The sequence below is a fragment of the Microplitis mediator genome, chromosome 10 (genome assembly GCF_029852145.1).
Source record: "Microplitis mediator isolate UGA2020A chromosome 10, iyMicMedi2.1, whole genome shotgun sequence".
Taxonomy (NCBI): domain Eukaryota; kingdom Metazoa; phylum Arthropoda; class Insecta; order Hymenoptera; family Braconidae; genus Microplitis; species Microplitis mediator.
Window position 1 is genome coordinate 20,966,800 of NC_079978.1, and position 20,188 is coordinate 20,986,987.

The 20,188-nt window shown below is 30.3% G+C and overlaps 2 protein-coding genes across 4 annotated transcripts; one reads left to right on the forward strand and one right to left on the reverse strand.

Moving 5' to 3' along the window:
• Window positions 1-158: 158 nt before the first annotated feature.
• On the forward strand, window positions 159-19,927 carry LOC130675535 (ras-related protein Rab-28-like). 2 transcript variants are annotated; one of them, XM_057481283.1, is made up of 4 exons: window positions 159-416; window positions 542-727; window positions 19,263-19,499; window positions 19,575-19,927. In XM_057481283.1, exons 1-4 carry the CDS (start codon window positions 342-344, stop codon window positions 19,797-19,799), a joined length of 723 nt encoding a protein of 240 aa, XP_057337266.1. In that variant the 5' UTR covers window positions 159-341; the 3' UTR covers window positions 19,800-19,927. The 2 variants fall into 2 exon arrangements, with proteins under 2 accessions (XP_057337266.1, XP_057337267.1); XM_057481284.1 differs by lacking the exons at window positions 19,263-19,499; window positions 19,575-19,927 and adding an exon at window positions 16,544-16,987 and having other exon boundaries at window positions 162-416.
• Window positions 3,506-14,647, reverse strand: LOC130675532 (uncharacterized). 2 transcript variants are annotated; one of them, XM_057481274.1, is made up of 2 exons: window positions 14,197-14,647; window positions 3,506-14,019 (listed from the first exon to the last, which is right to left on the reverse strand). In XM_057481274.1, the coding sequence occupies exons 1-2, from the start codon at window positions 14,387-14,389 to the stop codon at window positions 10,037-10,039; spliced, it is 4,176 nt and encodes a 1,391-aa protein (XP_057337257.1). In that variant the 5' UTR covers window positions 14,390-14,647; the 3' UTR covers window positions 3,506-10,036. The 2 variants fall into 2 exon arrangements, 1 of the variants encoding a protein (XP_057337257.1); XR_008991306.1 differs by having other exon boundaries at window positions 13,882-14,019; window positions 14,080-14,332.
• Window positions 19,928-20,188: the final 261 nt, after the last annotated feature.

Here is a 20,188-nt window from a genome sequence, read left to right on the forward strand (position 1 = left end):
TCATTACAACATATTTAGAGTATATTTTAAAAGTGGTGTGTAAGTATATCATCATATTTTCAATTATCTACATACGCGGTGTTTGAATAAAGCGCAAGCGCATTTATTGTTTTATATATATTGCGATGTACGAACAGGGTTGTGTTCTTAGCCACATATACTCCCTACTAGATTGACACAAATCGTCACGCGAGTAATGCTAATATCGATTGTATGGTAATTTATTCATGCAGAGCGATGAAAAAAGTATTTGTTGAGTGGTCGATTCAGCCAGTAGAGTTTTATGTTGCATTGAGTGTACTACGTTTAATTTCAAATATCATAACTTTTTTCGCGTAAAAATGAATGAATTGGATGATGATTTACGAATAAAAGAATTGAAAGTTGTTTTGGTTGGAGATTCTGGTGCCGGTAAAGTAAGTTTACATTTTTATTTAAAAAGTTTTATTTTATTTTGGTCATTTAAATTTTACCATACAAGTTAATTAAAATAATGTTTAAAAAAATATAAAGAATTTAAATTATAGATTTTATTGTTCAGACAAGTATAGCAACAAGGTTTTGCAATGATGAATTTACAAGACAGTATACTCCAACGGCTGGAATTGATTTTTTTATGAAAAATCTTTCTTTGGGTCCATATAAAAATGTTAATATTTATGTATGGGATGTTGGTGGTCTTTCATTACGAGGAGCTATGTTAGATAAATATGTATACTGTGCAGAGGTAATTAAATACCCTAGTAGTATTGTTTTAAGCAAGTTAATTGACGAATGTCTCTAGCAAGTTTCTTACGGAAGATTTAAACAAGACTTGAAAAAGATGCATTTCATATGTACACCAAAGATTCCATCAAGTCTTGCTTAAGATTCTTCTTAAAGACTTACGAAAATCTGTAGAAACTGCAGCAATTCTTAACCAATGGACTATATAACAATCTCTGGTCAGAGTTGCTGCATGATTGCTTAACCCTTTAGAGTCTGACCTTGAAACCCCACTCTTCGAACTGGCGGAGCCCGATAGAATTAGAAAGAGCGCGAAGCAAATGTGACAGGGCCGTATTATAAGAGAAAAAATTTCACCTAAGCGGGAATTAAAAATCATTTTATTTTTTATTTTTTATTTATTAAATAATAACTATCAAAGGACTTAAATTCAAAGTAAGAACAACATTTGGTTTCATTATAAATATAGTTAAGTAATATTGCAATTACATAGCAATGTATAAAATTTTTTTAATTTTTCTAACCTTACTTTCGGAGACTATTTCCTCACGTCAACAATACTAACTACGGCACTGTCGATGAACGCAGCGCGAGATTCAAACGAGTGGAAGGGTACTCACAGGCACACTACTACTCTCACATGTCACTCATACATGCTCACGGGACTCTACGATTCGCGCTCTCCCCACTAGTCTCACACGGAGACGTTTCGAGATCCTCTGACTCTAAAGGGTTAAGATATCGGTAGTAGTAGTAGTATTGCCACTATAGCGGACCCCACTCCAAAGTGGAGGGGGATATCGAGCGGTGGTGGGGGATAGAGCGGTATGTGCTGTGTCCGCTCGCTCAGATTTAAATTTAAATTTAAGCAATAATAATAATAATAATAATAATAATAATAATAACGATAATAACAATAATAATAATGATAATAATAATAATAATAATAATAATAATAATAATAATGACTATAATAATAAGCATAATAATAATAATAATAATAATAATAATAATAATAATAATAATAATAATAATAATAATAATAATAATAATAATAACCATAATAATAATCGTAATAATAACAAAAGTCAAAATAATAATAGTATTTGGGCATGGTTTAAAATAATTTATACTCTTGGATATATTTATTAAGCATAATATTTATTGAATATTTAGTTGTTTACATGATTACATATATAATTTTTATAGAATATTACGATTACATGATTGATTATAATGTATTGAAATATTTCCACCAATAAACCCGTTATTTCTACGTTGTCTTTTAATATTCATAAAGGCGTTATAATAATCTTCTACAATTTCATCATTTTTTCGGAACTGCGCGTCAAAGATTGATAAAAATTCAGAGAGTGTAGAATGAGTAGACATATTATGCAAATACATGATACAATATTGGCCGCAAACTTGAGAATTTTCCTGTTGGAGTCGTTGATTGTTATAAGTGAACTGGGTACAGTTTCTTCTGAGCCATCTAATGTGTTCTGGAATGATTGGAGGTAATCCATAGCTATCGAAGTACCATCCCTGGCCGTGTCGATTAATGTAGACGGCAACCCAGTGTTGCCCTGGTTGTTTGTAGCCATCTGTATTAATAACTAGAGCGATCGGTTTCGTCAATACTTTTGGAATCTTGTCCGCGGGATATACACCTACTGTATGGTCCGGAATGTACTGAAGAGCCTTGAATATCTGTACAGTGTTCATTACATAGAAAACAATTTTGCTGATCATGCGTACTGTCTGTTGTGCATTCTTGAAAAATGTTTTGATCAATAGGTATTTCAATTAAATAGGACCCTCGTTCACCGGCTTTATCACTGTTTATTTCGCCGAGTAACGACTTTTTCAGAATGTAGGCACGTGATAAGGCACACTGGTTATTTTTTAACGTACCCGCTGATACGCGAGTGCTATGCAACATACATACAATATCGGCCTGTGGTTGGCTCTCAAAGGATATAGCGCTTTGAATGCTGTCTATATCTATTACAACACGACACAGGAGAGTCTCTAAAAACTTTTTAGATACGGCACCTTTAGTGTACACGTTTGAAGCGTCTCTGGTAAACGCTCGTAAATTACCGTATACGTATCTTACAACAGATTCACCATCATACCAATGCACACCGCTTCTTTTTGTAATTAAATTATTTTCTTTCTGCCGTTTTATATTCAATAGTGAAAAATCAAATTCTGAAGACAGTATCCAGTGTCCAATGACGCTTGCTTCCAAACTTAAACAAGCGATCTCTTTAGGTAAAAATTCACAATTATTGTTGAAAAAGCCGTTAATGTCCACTACAACATTCATCATGTTTCTAGACACAACTGCTCAGAAGTAAATTTACTTGGGTACTAACTTAAAAATTTTCGCAGCCTGCCTTTATACTCTTTTTACTGCTAATTCAGCATTTTAACCGGTAAAATCAACAGATATTTGCCTGGAAGCATCTATTTCTATAACACTATCATACTCAGCATATACTATACAGTTGATCGTTGCTTCTAAAGCTTCAGCAAAGCGCACTTCTATTCTAACGCTACCATGACGTATCAAATTCCAGTGTGAATTACTGTTTGCGGACAAATCGGCTGTCAAATCAAAAGCGAATAAACAATGCCCTTTTGGGTAATCGAAGCGATCTATCGTATTACCATCATTTAGGAAATGCACACCTGTTCCAGAAAAAACAGTGTGGTAAGCATCTATATATTGACCACCGGCTGAAAAATCTGGTTGTAATGGTTTTGTAGGTATTTGGCGCCCATCGACATAAAGTGATAAATAGTTAATATTGAAATGTTGAAAATTAAAAGGATTCAAACTTTTATCACCGTTAAAGGCTTTGTTATTTACGAATCCTAGAATAACTCTTTTAGGTATTTGACCTAATATCACATTATCAATTGTTTCACCATGAACGCCTGTATGAATTGAAACGGCTTTTACCTCTACACGCGTTATAGGATATTTTGCTGTTGTTTTAGTTAGAGCTCTTGCGTGTGCAAGTAAAAAACTCGGCGAAATTTTAGCTCGTCTCACAACTAAGCTAGCTTCTTGAATATGAAGAGTACAGTTTTGACTATCAGCACCACCCATAAGACAAAACGAATCACGAGATCTTGTTAGACGTAAGCGCATCTCCACACCGTTTATAAGAAACCTTTCCTGGTTATAGACATCGCAATGTAAATGGCCAATAAAATCTAAAGTTTTACCACAAGTTAAGAAAGAACGGCGATTTTTAAGCCCAGCGTTAGCATCGGCTATATCATCGAATTCACCAGGTGTATCTTCAGCCCATCCCACAGTCGTTAAGTGTGATTCTTTAGCATCATAACCGTAGTTTAATAACGTTTCTATGTACGCTCTGTACGCATATAAATTATTAGGCGTTGACACGGGCTTTTGATTGAATAATACATCGACTTGATTGAACATGGAGTGCAATAAATTATTTACAGGACCTACTTTTGGTGTCGGTGTTGATGCTGTTGCTGCTGCTGCTGTTGTTGGTGCATTTTGTTTTATAGCTACACGAACGCTGAGCATTGTATGAGCAAGATCGATGTATTCATCACCTTGCCCTTGAACAACAAACTCAATTGGTGAATTATCTGTTAATGATGAAATTGGTTTGTAATAAACCCACTGAGAACTTTCAATCGCTGTCTGTGTAGGCGGTAATGAAAACAACTCCAACTCGGATTTTGCGCATTCACATGAATGTATATGTAAAAAAGCCATTATAAACAGTTATTGAAATATATCATACACACTACGTTGTTTTGTTTTAGTATTCTTGACCGTGTTTTTCCGTTTTTTCTTCTGTCCCGTCTTCTTCTTCAGGGTTGCTTTCTTGTGAGATTTTCTCTTCTTATTATTTTTTAACTGCGGTTTAGAACCTTTTTTACTACGTTTCTTTTTCACTACACGACCTCTTTTAACTGGTAACAAGTCTATACTGCCGCTATTTAACAACTGGTTCGGCACATACCCCGATCCTGTCATAAGACTATCAAGTTTTTGCTGAGCTTTGCGTTTTAAATTATTACCCGATTCACGGACACGTGTTTGAAAAGATTCTTTAATAGGTACGTCATGATTTAAAATATCGTAAACTATGTTCACACCCGACCGCGCAGCCTCTTTCCCCACAGCTTTGGCACCACTTTTTAAAAACGGTAGTACTTTCCTAAACAGCCCACCAAGAAAACTACCAATACCATGACCTTTTTGATAAGGTGTGCCTATATAAAACTGATGAATACTATCGTAGTCACGGCTACCACACCCGTATTGTATCAGCTCGTAATGCGTCATTATTTTAGGTTAACTAACTCTGCGGAAGTGTAACGTTACTGACGATGTCCCACTTTCAAATGGTATAGGTTTACCAAATTCGTTTCTCAGATCAATTTCAATCGTTGTAAATTGTGTGCGTGAAACGGGTATATAGCGGGGTGGTGAGAAATTGCTTATTTTTACGCTGCCGTAATTGTAATGGTCAATATCAAGAGGTACTGGTCTTAGCAGCGGTGTCTGAACGTCACCGGTTATATAATTTTCACAAATATCCGAATATACGTAAATAGTACCTGGTAATGCAGCACTCAGAGTAGCAGGTTTGGTGGCTCTGTATGGTTTATTTTTTTCTACTATTTTTGGCGACGAGTCTTGTGGATTGAACCCTAAAATAACCTGCAGCCTCTCACTAATTTCTAGACCGTGTACTACATCCTCACCTGTACATACTTTATACGCCGTAATATATCCACTTAAATCGTATTCGAATTTGATATGATCAGAGAACTCTTTTTGTTTATGAATAGCCTCTAATAATGCTTCGATAGATTTATACACGCCATAAGGTGCATTACCTAAAATTACTTTGGATTCCCAATCTTCGGGAAGTCTTTCCTCTGTAGGACTTATATAATTAATTATACCTAAATAACTGTCTTCATTATCCTGTGTAATATGAAGAAAAGTCATAGGTGTTTGCATTTCTGTTAAACCAACTTCCCATTCACCAGGTAGTGTTATAGTATGTGATAACCTTGTAACAAATCTTGTGGTTGTGTTTTCAGGAAAATATAGCATACTACTGTTACTAGGTAGAACAACGTAAAAATTATCACGCACATTCGCCATTTTTACTGGACACGGGATAATTCTTCAGTATAAAAAATACCGTCTATCGCCTCGTTATTTAAATCTTTTAATAAATACACTATAGGTTGCCTGTATGCAGAGACAGACGCAATCTTAAAAATTTCTTTTGACCAGCCGCTTTCATATCCTTTCACGAACGGTGCTTTCGCTTTACTGATGCGTACCAATTCACCAGCATTATATTTAGGTTGTCGTACAGCTCTTTTAACATACCGTTTTTGTAAATTATGAAATGCCTCCTCAGCATTTTCTTTGTTAACCTCGTATGGAGCCATTTTTATGCCACTATGTTTCGCATGATTGTAGCTGTGAACAATTTTTTGTAGAACTTCAACGTATCTCTTTGAACGCGCGTGTGTGAAATACCGCCATAGTCTCTCTTTAAGAGTTCTGTTGAAACGCTCAACAACAGCCGCTTTAACATCAGGGTTTCTAACTGTTCTAAATATTATACTCTGTTTTTTTAAAAGTTCTTGGAATAAGCTACCCAAAAATTCTTTACCCCTGTCTGTCTGTAATAATCGTGGTTTACGTGAACCTGCCCGTTTCAAAATTTTTTTAAAACCTTGTACAACACAAATATTTGATTTATTAATTACCGGTTCTACCCAAACGAACTTACTCAGTACATCAATAACAACCAATAAATAACCAATATTATTATTGTATGATGAAATATTGCGAACATCAATTAAATCGGCCTCCCACACATCGTCGATTCTTGACACATTATAACATCTTCTTTCAAACCTGTGTCTGTTCATGCGGTGTGTATTGTAAGTTTCTTGTTTTTCCAACCATTTTTGAACACTCCTTTTTTTAAATGATTCCGATGTATGATCCGATTCAATACTCTTTTTTAAAGAATTAACACTACCAATAAAACCAGCAAAATGGGCGGGGTTATAGTAAGTTTTTTCTAATTTTTTAAATATTTGAACTTCACCCATTTTATTTTCTTGCATTGTGAAACACCTTTCCCGTGTTGATTATCCGAGTCTGGTGTGTATTCAGAAGACGTGTCTAAACGTAACTGAGTTTTATTTAATATTGTGTTGTTGATATTATCTTCAATGCTGGAGCTACTTTCTTCCGTAATTTTATTATTAGAGGACTGTCGTAATGAATTCCTTGGGGTTGATGCAGATATATCACGGGAATGAAATAAATTATGATTTCCTATGTATTCACGAGGTACATGTGTTGTACGAAGAATCCTGGAAAACTGACGTTGACCAATAGCGTGGGTATTTTTCCTGTGTCGCATAGCGTGATTTATAAGATCAATAATATTTGACCCTATTATTGGCTCATTATTGATAGTTACTAAACCATTAGAATCCCATGATATAACATCATCAGGTAGCTTTTGTAACTTCTTTAGCAATAATTTCGCTTTATTTTGAAATTTAGACGGCACACTTTCAATAATTGTACTATTAATAGCTGAAAAATCCTTATCACCGGTTTTTTCAATAAGGGGTCTTTTACTATGATGATATAAACTATTTTCACTGATCGGTTCAAATTTGTCAGCGTCTATTAGTCTTAAATACTTTTCTAACACTTGTGAATAAGCAGACCATTTTGCGCGATCGTCTGGATATGTATCAGAGTATAGTATCCGATACATTTCACTATCCAGCCTCGATAAAGTTGTTCCTGTAGTTTGTATACTTTGCTTTTTCGGTGTAGACACATCCGCTAAATTTTCACTCGCACTTGTTACAGTATCGGCGGTAATAACTGTTTTTTCAGGAACCAGTACCATTTTACGTGCATACTCCATTTTAATTAGATATAAGATTGGATAATAAGGTGCCGAGTATAGGTGCTAAAAAAAGTGGTAAAAAACCACCTTTTTGAACAATTATTTTCTTTTTCTGTTGCAGATTACTGTTAGGTGAAGCTAATTTTCTCAAAACTTGCGCGTGACGTTTTAATTTTTGTTTTTCTTGTTGTTTCAAATCAACAGTACCTTGTAAGATGTTTAAAGCACACTCACAAATACACCTTATTAACGCAGTATCGGCCTTACGTAAAACCGCTTGTCTCTGTTCTTTAGGCATAGAGCATATAGCCTGTAATACAACTAATTTTTTTTTCCCGAGAGGTAACTTCTTTGCCATTACGATTCGACTATTGTTTGTAATATTACGGTGTATATTGCTTTAGCCACTTGAATGCGGTACGGCTCCAGGTCTAAACTCATCACCGTAACGTGGCCGATATGTGTTTTGCTCTACGGGCGACACTGTACTGAGATCCACGTCTTTTGGCACATTACCACAAGGCACGTTGCGAATAAAACGACAATTTGATTGCCAGCGCCTATGATCGCTCACGGGGTTGTCGGTTTGAAGCCAATGACATATTACTATACCACACTCAAAACATTTAACACTATCACCTTCTCCCGTATAATAGAAACCGGCGTTTGCTAGTTTTTCTGGAGATACCGTTGGGTCAGGCCATTGCGAATAACTTTGTATTCTTAACGCTTCTGAACGATAACCAATGCTGTTATACAGAGTAGTTAAAGCCATTATACAAATTATTACTTATTTAGTTTTTTTAGGAACATATACAATCTGATATTTATCATCAGGAAAAATACACGTTCGGAAACGAAAATTTTCAGGTGTTGCCTGTTTCAAATCAAATAGAAGATAGCCGTGCGGTTTAACTGTAGCATCATAATATATTTCTTGCAAAAAAAGAGGATTTTCTGGACACACTTGTCGTGCTAAATGTTGTATTTGTGACCGATCTCTAGGATTTTTAAAAATCACTAAATAGTTTGAATTTAATGAAATATCTCTCTGACCACGGCCTTGATGGAATATATTTTGCGTAATAAATATTACACTAATATTTTTATGATGACTACCTTTCGTAAAAAGATCAACAACGGTATTATTTCCGGCTTCACGCATCAGATCATCAATAATAATTAATTTAGCATTATTATCAGAACTATAATCGTTATTATTAGGTAAACCTTCACGAAATTCAATTTTTTCAAAGTTAGGATATTCTTTATATGTTGGTTGCCACTCAGCATAGTAAAATATTATTCTTGAAAATTTAGTATCACTCATTTGTTGTAAGTATTGCATAAATTTTTTTACGAAAACTGTTTTGCCACAACCGGTTGGACCGCAAATAATTGAAGTCCATGGATGTTTCCAGCAAGGGTCCATTACACAGATTATGGCTGGGATGTTGTGGTAGTGATATTTAAAATTTATATGAAGGGTTTTGAGCGCTCTTCGATAATCCAATTACGTAAACTTACAGCTTGATTTAAAGAACAGTTCCAATTTTTAGCTGTACAACACTGCTTTAGAGAATGATGTAGAGAACACTGTGTTTTAGTATTTTTTTTTAAAAAATTAAAGTTTGGACATTCAGCAGCATCCTCTTCTAAATTTATTATTTCTCTTTTTAATATCTGCTCGAGATATTTTGTTTTGATTTGTCCACGTACATAAATAAACCGCGCTTTTTCAGAGTAACAGGTTAAAATAGACACGATTTTCGAAAAAATAACGGAGCCGTTACACCATTTTATGCCGTGTACATTACGCGTGATAAAATCATTTTTCCGTTTAGCCTCTATTGTTAGTTTATTATACGGAAAAGGTGATTTTATTACCCAGTGATCCTGTATAACTGTGTCAATACTAACCACACTAATTTCCTTTACACAAAAGTTGTCATAATTATCAAATAGTCCTTGAACATCAATAACAATATCCATTACTTTATAAAGTTATTATACTTTTAACTATTGTCTTTATAAATACTGAATAACGAGTAATCATGAAACACAACTGAGTAAAATATTTTTTGATCTAAAAACTTATATAGGTTGAACCATAATTACCAATACAAAGTAAATTATAAAAATATTTTACTGCTGATGCCACACATTTATTTATTCATAAAGTATACGAAAACTTCAACACATTTTTATATACGTTTATTTATAAAATATACAAAACTAATACATTTTCATATACATATACATACATAATACTTAATATAGAAATAATATATCAAATTTCAAACAGACTATATATATTTATAATTATTTTATCATATTGCTTATAACGTTAAATAACCAAATGGTAAAGACCGATGTTCATTAGTAAGCCTACGCTTTTTATATTGTAGCTTTGTTGTCTTTGATTCTTTACGCGTTACTACATCATGAAAAAGCGTACGTCTTATAGCGTCAAACTTAACTATAATAGGTTCAGTATTATCACCTAATATAAAAGACCTGATTGTATTATAATTGATTTTTTGACTGTTTTCAAAATTTAACGTTATCCCTTTAACTTTGCACACCTCGCTAGTACTGTCATCTGTTTTACGGACGATGTATGCATAAAATTTAGGACCGCCTGTTACGAATGATGATATATAACTACCAGGTCCATAAGATTCTAGCTCATCGGTTAAATCGCCTAAGAATTTACCTGTTGGGGGTTCGTATTGATTATCTTTAGAAATGTAAATACAAGAATCTGTATCGCAATATAATACACGTTCACCCAAGTTTTCTAAATAACTATATAACTTTAGGCGAGCTTGGGCTGTTGTATACGCAGCTATAACAACATTCGTTGTAGGTGAAGCTGTTACACTATCCGCGCAATTTATATAATTTAGATATATTGTTTTATCATTTACCGGTAGAAACCCCGTGATTTCAATCTGACTATCTGTTAACATCTCCATTAATCGGGCTCTAGTAGTGATAATTTCAGTTTGCGGTAAATTTTCCCGTTGTCCAAATTTTCCCCATAATGAATTCAAACTCAATTTAGCTACAGCTCGTAAGCCCTCATTTTTCGTAATTTTTTCTTTGTCTAGTTTTACACCTTCAGCTTTTTCATATTCAGCAATATAAGCATCTTTTTCTTGCTCAGTAATACAATCTTTAGGGTACCCGCTTGATTCTGTTTTAATTTTCAAAAACATATTTATATCATCAGTAAATAAACCCTCTGACCCCTTTTCCGGATTATGTTGCGCTATTTCATACTGCCATATCTCATGTACTTTAATGATAATATATCCTTTACTTATTGCTTTACGTATTTCATCAACTACCCATGTGCCTGTAAACGCTCTAAGGCTATCCTCATCGTGATCACAATCATGTTGATTTAAAGATAAAGCGCATGTATAACACAAGGCAAAGATAAGCCTATTATGAAGTTTACATGGTAATACGGGATGATAAAGGTCGCGTGGAGCCAAAATTGTGCATTTTACAAGACCCTCGATATCAGATAGATCCTTATTCTCTTTAATAAGTTGCAAGCATTCATCACCCGTAAAAATTTTAGGGTGACCTATAGGAAATTTACCTGTCTTACAAATATACGGATAAAGTGAGCAAACATCAACATATTTTATTTTTTCTCCTTCTTCGGCATCGTATAACTGTATAAAATTTTCAGTGCGACCCCCGAAAAAAGCATCACGAGGATTCAAAGGGTGTTTATCAAGCAAAGGGTGTGACCGTAAAAAGCTAGCTTTTTCTGGATCTCTCAACAAAAGTTTATCATATTCACACTCCCATATTTCTATTAATTTATAACCTAAACGACTGATTTTTTCGGAAGTTGCTAAAGTATTCTCGTATCGCTCATCCATAGTATCGCCTTTACCTAATTCTTTATCACGATTCACCCGATAACACGATAAACATCCATGCCAAAAACATCCATGAAACTGTAAGACGATGCGCTCATTAGTTTTACTATCTACATAATAACCGTCAACAGCTATACCCCCTTCTAAACGATATTCTTTGCAACGTGCGGCATTGATAATTTGACAACCTAGTTCGTATTCTTTTAATATCAGCCATGAAATAGCTTTAATAGATTGTGTTGACCGCCACCTATAACACCCATTAGGCGGTAAAATAGCTATCGTATCAGGCTTAAGAAAATTTCGTCTAAATATTTTTGAAACTGTTGATGCTATTGTGGTGCATTCAGCAAACGGGCAAACATTACCGCATTTTATAAACAATTCCCGAAACGACATACAAGCTCGGCGTAAAACCGTAACGTCTGTTTGGCAGTAAAACTTGAACTCTTGTTGGAAATTGAAAATATAATTTGCTTGTTTTTTTTCATTATACCATGCCACGAAACAATCACGCTCGGTGTTGAGCATTGTATCCGGCGCATAATATTTTATATCAGGCATAGGGCCTATATAATTTACATTTTCAGGTGTATTAAAAAAGTGTGGAAAAAACCCTTTTTCTATTTCTCCAGCAAATCCGAAAGTTTTAGGTAAGTTACGTAAGGGCATGTGCAAATAATTTAAGCTATCTAAAAATATAGTATTCCCCAGAGTCATCACGATAATTTTAGTACCGTTTAGTATTAATTTAGGTAAACGAGCTTTGTTACGTTCTAACATACACCGTAAAATAAACTGTCCGTCGAAGCTACCAGCATTGTGTGCAATACAAATTACTTTTGTAAAACCGTTATAAGTTTGTAATGATAACTTAATAAGTTCTTCAACAGGATTTTTATCAAAAAGGAATTCACGTTGACCACAAAAATTGCAAATATCTGAAACATCTTTATCATCACAACAATAAGAACATGTTTTTTGTACGACACATAAATTAGGAATGTGAAGATATGTATCACGAGAGCCTTTAACGAGGTTATGCTGCTGTGTCTCAAAATCATAAAATAAAAACACAACTTTTGGTAACTTTTTTACCATTAATGGTGACATATAACAATAGTGATTAATAGGTCTTTTACTGTTACATACTCTACAAAATACGATATTACATTCGTGAGGATTTGCACTGCCCAAACGTGTTAGACGGCAGCATACAGTACAGATTTTTACTGTTTCACAGACGCTGGTATCTTTACTTTTCCCTCGTAAATTACTAGAACCCTTAACAAGGTGGTTTTCAAAACATTTGTTATTTGAAAACCACCTATTGCATAATGTACAAATGCGTTTACATACATAATTACAAACAGGTATTTGTTTACAACGAGGGCATCTTTTAGAACATCTATGTTCTGAACCCCTTGTATAACCTATATTACATAAATTACAAAACATTTTACTACCTATAGCCCCTGTTAAATTTACAATTGGTTGAAAATGTTGTGAATCTTCGTAGTATAATATATATATAACATGTTGTATACAGCCAAAAGTTAATTGAACAGTTTCGCGCCCGTCAAATATAGGTTTGTCACCTTTACCTAGAGTTAAAAATTCATAAATTACAATAGCTATACCCAACCGCTCAAAATATTTTTGAAAAGTAAAGACGTGTTCGATACCACAACCCTTACTAGAAATTTTAACACCCGCTTTATGAACCAAAGACAACGCTTCCTTTTTTTGTAGGGTACATCTATTATCGGTGATTGATTTCCATTTCCGATGTAACGTACCTGTACGTATTTCACCTCTTTCAACGTAGGCCCGACCAACTACTAATGACCGCGGTAAACATAAATTATCGTTATTATTGATAGGAATTATAGATTTTTTGTAAATATATTGATGCGTTAAAAGTTTTCGACCTGTGCCTTCAATACCATCTACAGTAGAGACTGTAATGACTAATTGATCGTCTGTTGTGATAGTACCGGCACTTTGTGCTACGTTACTTAGTAATAAGCCTAGATCGTCAGGCGTATATGCGTTAGCTTGCTTAAAACGAGACCATACGGGTCCTGACGTGAATTTATCGCTGTTGATTGTAAACCCCACATAATCATGACCTCTACATTTCGAGGTAATATGCGTTATAATGTCTCTCAAACCACCTTCAAGCCATTGAACTTTATTGGTATTTGTAGGTGGTTGTAAGATACGAATAACGCTCTCCACCCCTTTTGCGCCGAATTTTTTAAAATGTTTAGAGTGTTCTTTTTCAATAATAAAACGCTGGCCTGGTGGCTCAACACTCCAAAAATTATTCTCTTCAGAACGTTGTGAGAGTGCTTGTTGATTAGCTGCTTGGATTTTCAAACGTGCCCTTCTGGTTAAAACACCGCCTCGTTGATCGCCTGTAAAAATATTATAAATACATCTTTAACTATAAAAATCAAAATACCTGTTTGGCTTACTTGTTTTAAAATTTATTCTTCTACATGATCGGCGTTAAGGTATGCGTTAACAAAATCTACGGAAATAATAGATATTGGTCTAATGAAATAGGGTATCAGTTTAAAAATTTAATTTACCTATTAAGGATTGAGGTTCACTATTCTCCGTTTCAGAATCAGAAGAGACATCCATACGGGCTTCAGCTATTACGCGAAGTCTATATTCTTGCTCTTCGTGGCTTGTTTGTTCACCAATACCGAAATTTTTCATATAAAATTCATCTTCTTCAGGTATTAATTGTGCAAGAGAGTCAATATCCTCATTTTCCATTTCATTTTCATTTTCAGCATTGCATGTATCGCATGATAAAACAGAAAGAGTGTCATTGTCATCATTACCATCATTATCGCTGTCTATTATCTCCGGAATATATTCAACAGATATGTGGTTTCCTCGGTCAACGTGTACCCGACCAGCCTGATCCTTTATTTCGTGGGGTAGTATTACTGAAAAGGTTTTTTTCGAACACTCGAGCCAATTACCGTCATCTTCGCGTTGTTGGTAAGAAGTGGAGGGTTGAGGCTATAAAAATTTGTTGTAAAATAATTTAAATCATTCGGGCATGTTAAAATACCATTCTAACGCACCTCTATGTTGAAAGAAGAAGGAGCAGTACAGGATGCAGCGGTAGACGATTCAGCAGCTTTTGCATCGTCATCATCATTATTTATGGCGTTGTTGTCATTATTAGAAAGAGCAGCTAAAACATCTTCTTTACAATGTTGGTCTATAATATAAAGATAAACATTCAACACAATAGTTTTTAAAACAGCTAAACTAATTATTAAAATTTGTGATATTCAAATGTATAGCCGTACATACCATAAGCAGTCATCAATTTAGAAAGCCTTTTAGCCCCCTTTCTTTTACTATTTCTTAAACAACCACACACAGTATGCATAATTTTAGCACTTGAAAAAATCAAACCATTTTCATAAGCATCACTTATTATACCGGCAGGCGTAAATAAAATGATACGTTTTAATAACAATAACACTGTTTCTTCTGAAAGATATTGCCATACTTTTAAACGGTCGTCCGGAAACGCCACTGTTAATTCAGGCTTATTATTACGTATAAACACCACTAATTGTATAAGCTCATCATAGAGGTATTTATTGATTGATGTCATTTTAAAATTAATCACACGTTTACGTTGTTATTAATAGTTCTTTAGACCTTAGTTTACTCTGTCATGTACGAATGTAAAATGACAAGATAGTACAAACATAAGTTAAACAACATATTTTCTGCTGATGCTTCGCTTTGCAGACTACCATAGTGCAATAGCTATGATATACTTGTATGTGTATATATATATATATATATATACGTTTTTTATTTAAAAATTATATTATTAAATGAGCAGCGTGGAAACCTATTTTAATTTATGATTTATTTACATATTTTAACATTAATTGGTGCATGCATACTGTTTTTAGTTTTAGTAAATAATACACTGAAACTTTCATTCGGTAAATATAAGATGACCAAGAGCATAAGTGTAATTTGGATATTTTAAATATTAATTAACAATGTTTTTATTTAATACTTTTTAGCCTAGTCCTATTATTAATGTTTTTGTTACTGAAAAAATACTATCTAAACAAAATAAGTTAATAATAATATAAAATTATATTATTTATAACAAAATGAAAACGTTATTGTAGCGGAATTAAATATTAGTGTTAGACAAAACACGTGAAAATAAGTTATCTAAGTGTAAAGTTCATGGTGAGCATTTTAAAAGCGTATAATGAAATTGGATAGCTTAAATGTTGATTAACATTGTTTTATTCAATATTTTTGGCTGTCTAGCATTTTCAGTGTTTTTGTTACTGGAAAATATAAGGTGAGCAAAATAAGTTAATTATATAAAATTATATTTTTTATAACAAAATGAAAACGTTGTTGTAGCGAAATAAAATATTAATATTACACAAAACACGTGAAATTGTGTTATCTACGTGTATAGTTCATTGTGAGTGTTTTAAAAGCGTACAAGGAAATTGGATATCTTAAATGTTATTTAACGTTGTTTTTATTCAATATTTTAGGCTGTCTAGCAATTTCAGTGTTTTTGTTACTGAAAAATAGTAGCTAAGCAAAATAAGTTAATAATAATAAAAATTATATTATTTATAACAAAATAAAAACGCTTGTATAGCATAATTACATATTTCTAAATGTTGATCAGATAAAATCTGACAGTTTTGTGGGGGCTTGGGTCTGTATATAAAGACGCATCTGTTACCGCACTACTGTATTACTAAAAGAGTCTTAACACTGTTTATCATAAACTAGTATAATAATAATTGTTTAATTACGTTGAACTACAAAGGTTTGTATGACTGCAAACATCAATTATTTGTGTTATTTTTAAAAATACCATAATTTATGGGGGTCGTAATTAATACTTTTCAGATATTTACAATGGATCTATCAAGAATCAATGCCGTTAGCCGTTTGAATCACATTTTACCAACCATAAAAATGACTGATTTAGAGGAAAACAAGGAATACAAGGTTTCATCAATTCGCTTGGTGGACAACGCTAAATGTAAAACCGTGGTGGCTTCTTTAAACGACGAAAACAACATTTTCCTACCTACAAGAACAGCCAAAATTTTGATGGAAAACCCTGAGCAGATTGAGTTAATGAACACCGCTGCTATGGCCAATAAACTATACATATTTTACATTGGTACGCAATACTGTAAATTTGAATTTATATCAAAAGAATCTTCTTAAATAATATTATTGCTTAATATTATATTGTAGTAATTGCTGTAATAATTATTATTTATTAGTTGATAAATAATAAACATAATAAAATGTATTTCATAAGTTATTTAAAAATACCCTAAATACGTTATTATTATTATTATTATTATTATTATTATTATTATTATTATTATTATTATTATTATTATTATTATTATTATTATTATTATTATTATTATTATTATTATTATTATTATTATTATTATTATTATTATTATTATTATTATTATTATTATTATTATTATTATTATTATTATTATTATTATTATTATTATTATTATTATTATTATTATTATTATTATTATTATTATTATTATTATTATTATTATTATTATTATTATTATTATTATTATTATTATTATTATTATTATTATTATTATTATTATTATTATTATTATTATTATTATTATTATTATTATTATTATTATTATTATTATTATTATTATTATTATTATTATTATTATTATTATTATTATTATTATTATTATTATTATTATTATTATTATTATTATTATTATTATTATTATTATTATTATTATTATTATTATTATTATTATTATTATTATTATTATTATTATTATTATTATTATTATTATTATTATTATTATTATTATTATTATTATTATTATTATTATTATTATTATTATTATTATTATTATTATTATTATTATTATTATTATTATTATTATTATTATTATTATTATTATTATTATTATTATTATTATTATTATTATTATTATTATTATTATTATTATTATTATTATTATTATTATTATTATTATTATTATTATTATTATTATTATTATTATTATTATTATTATTATTATTATTATTATTATTATTATTATTATTATTATTATTATTATTATTATTATTATTATTATTATTATTATTATTATTATTATTATTATTATTATTATTATTATTATTATTATTATTATTATTATTATTATTATTATTATTATTATTATTATTATTATTATTATTATTATTATTATTATTATTATTATTATTATTATTATTATTATTATTATTATTATTATTATTATTATTATTATTATTATTATTATTATTATTATTATTATTATTATTATTATTATTATTATTATTATTATTATTATTATTATTATTATTATTATTATTATTATTATTATTATTATTATTATTATTATTATTATTATTATTATTATTATTATTATTATTATTATTATTATTATTATTATTATTATTATTATTATTATTATTATTATTATTATTATTATTATTATTATTATTATTATTATTATTATTATTATTATTATTATTATTATTATTATTATTATTATTATTATTATTATTATTATTATTATTATTATTATTATTATTATTATTATTATTATTATTATTATTATTATTATTATTATTATTATTATTATTATTATTATTATTATTATTATTATTATTATTATTATTATTATTATTATTATTATTATTATTATTATTATTATTATTATTATTATTATTATTATTATTATTATTATTATTATTATTATTATTATTATTATTATTATTATTATTATTATTATTATTATTATTATTATTATTATTATTATTATTATTATTATTATTATTATTATTATTATTATTATTATTATTATTATTATTATTATTATTATTATTATTATTATTATTATTATTATTATTATTATTATTATTATTATTATTATTATTATTATTATTATTATTATTATTATTATTATTATTATTATTATTATTATTATTATTATTATTATTATTATTATTATTATTATTATTATTATTATTATTATTATTATTTAAATTTAAATCAGCCAGAGCCGGCTCAGCTCTCACCGCTCTATCCCCCACCACCGCTCGATATCCCCCTCCACTTTGGAGTGGGGTCCGCTATAGTGGCAATACTACTACTGGTAGTGTTACAATTCTACTCGCTCACAATTTTACTCAGCCTCAATTCTGCTTACAGTTTTTTTTACTCAGGTTTAACTCTACTCATAAACAATTGTTATTTTATCGATAGGCTGAAATACATGAATAGAGTCGTAGCTGAGTAAAGATATAACTGAGTAGAGTTAAACCTGAGTAAAAAATACTGTGAGTAGAGTTGAGGCTGCGTAAAGTTGTCAGTGAGTAGACTTGTAGCCACCTCTTGAGTAGAGATATTGTGAAAAAAATTGTAACACTGCCGATATCTTATGGAAATATCTTGCCTCAGACTTGCCTAAGACTGAAGATACAGATTGTAAGACTTCCTGAAGAATACTACTAAGGATATATTTATATACATCTATTATAATTTAAATATTATTTGCTAAAAAGTTTATGTAATTGAATATTTTAGATTATTCTTTTAGTTTACGACGTCACAAACAGTTCGAGCTTTGATATTCTCGAAGATTGGATTACTGCGATAAATGAAATAAATGATAAGCAAGAAGAAAATAAACCATTAATGGTAATTGTTGGAAATAAATGTGATATGGAACATCAAAGGACTGTTAAACGAGATAAATCTCATCGATATGCAGCCGATAAAGGTTTCATTTATTATGACATGTCTGCACGAACGGGTGAAGCGGTATTTACTTCTTATCTTTTTTGCCAATCCTTTATTGATTACTTTATTTTATGAATGATATTGGCTTTGTTTCAGGTAGCTTTGTCAATTGCAAATCTTGCCGCCAAAGTATTGGGTGTACAATTAACGAGAGTGGACCAAGATTTTCATAAACCAATTATTACAGCTGAAATAGGTGATACTGTTGATATGCCAATGGTACAAAGAATTGTAAAAAGACATCCTACTAAAAAATCCATTCTCAATAATAATTACCCAACTCTTCCATTATCTAAATCAACAGTATGTTCGATACAATAACATATATATTTATATATAATGATATCACAGTGCCTTGTAAATTTAATACTTGACGGATTAATTAAATTTTTTATGTGTATAAAATATAAAAATAAACAAATATTTCTGCAAATATATTTAATTTATAAAAATTGTGAATAAAAAAAGTACATTTATTAATTTTTTTATTTTCGTTTATATTTTATCAAGTTTTTAAATAGTTATAGTTTATATTAGAATGTCACGATAAATATATATGAAGTCTGGAGTTTTTATCTACTATACAAGTGAATCTTGGTTTATTTTTTGTTATAATTAATTTTTTAAATTCTATAATATGAAATATTTTATGATACTGAAATTAATCGACGTCTAATAATGTTTTGATTATTTTTCAAAACGATAAATTA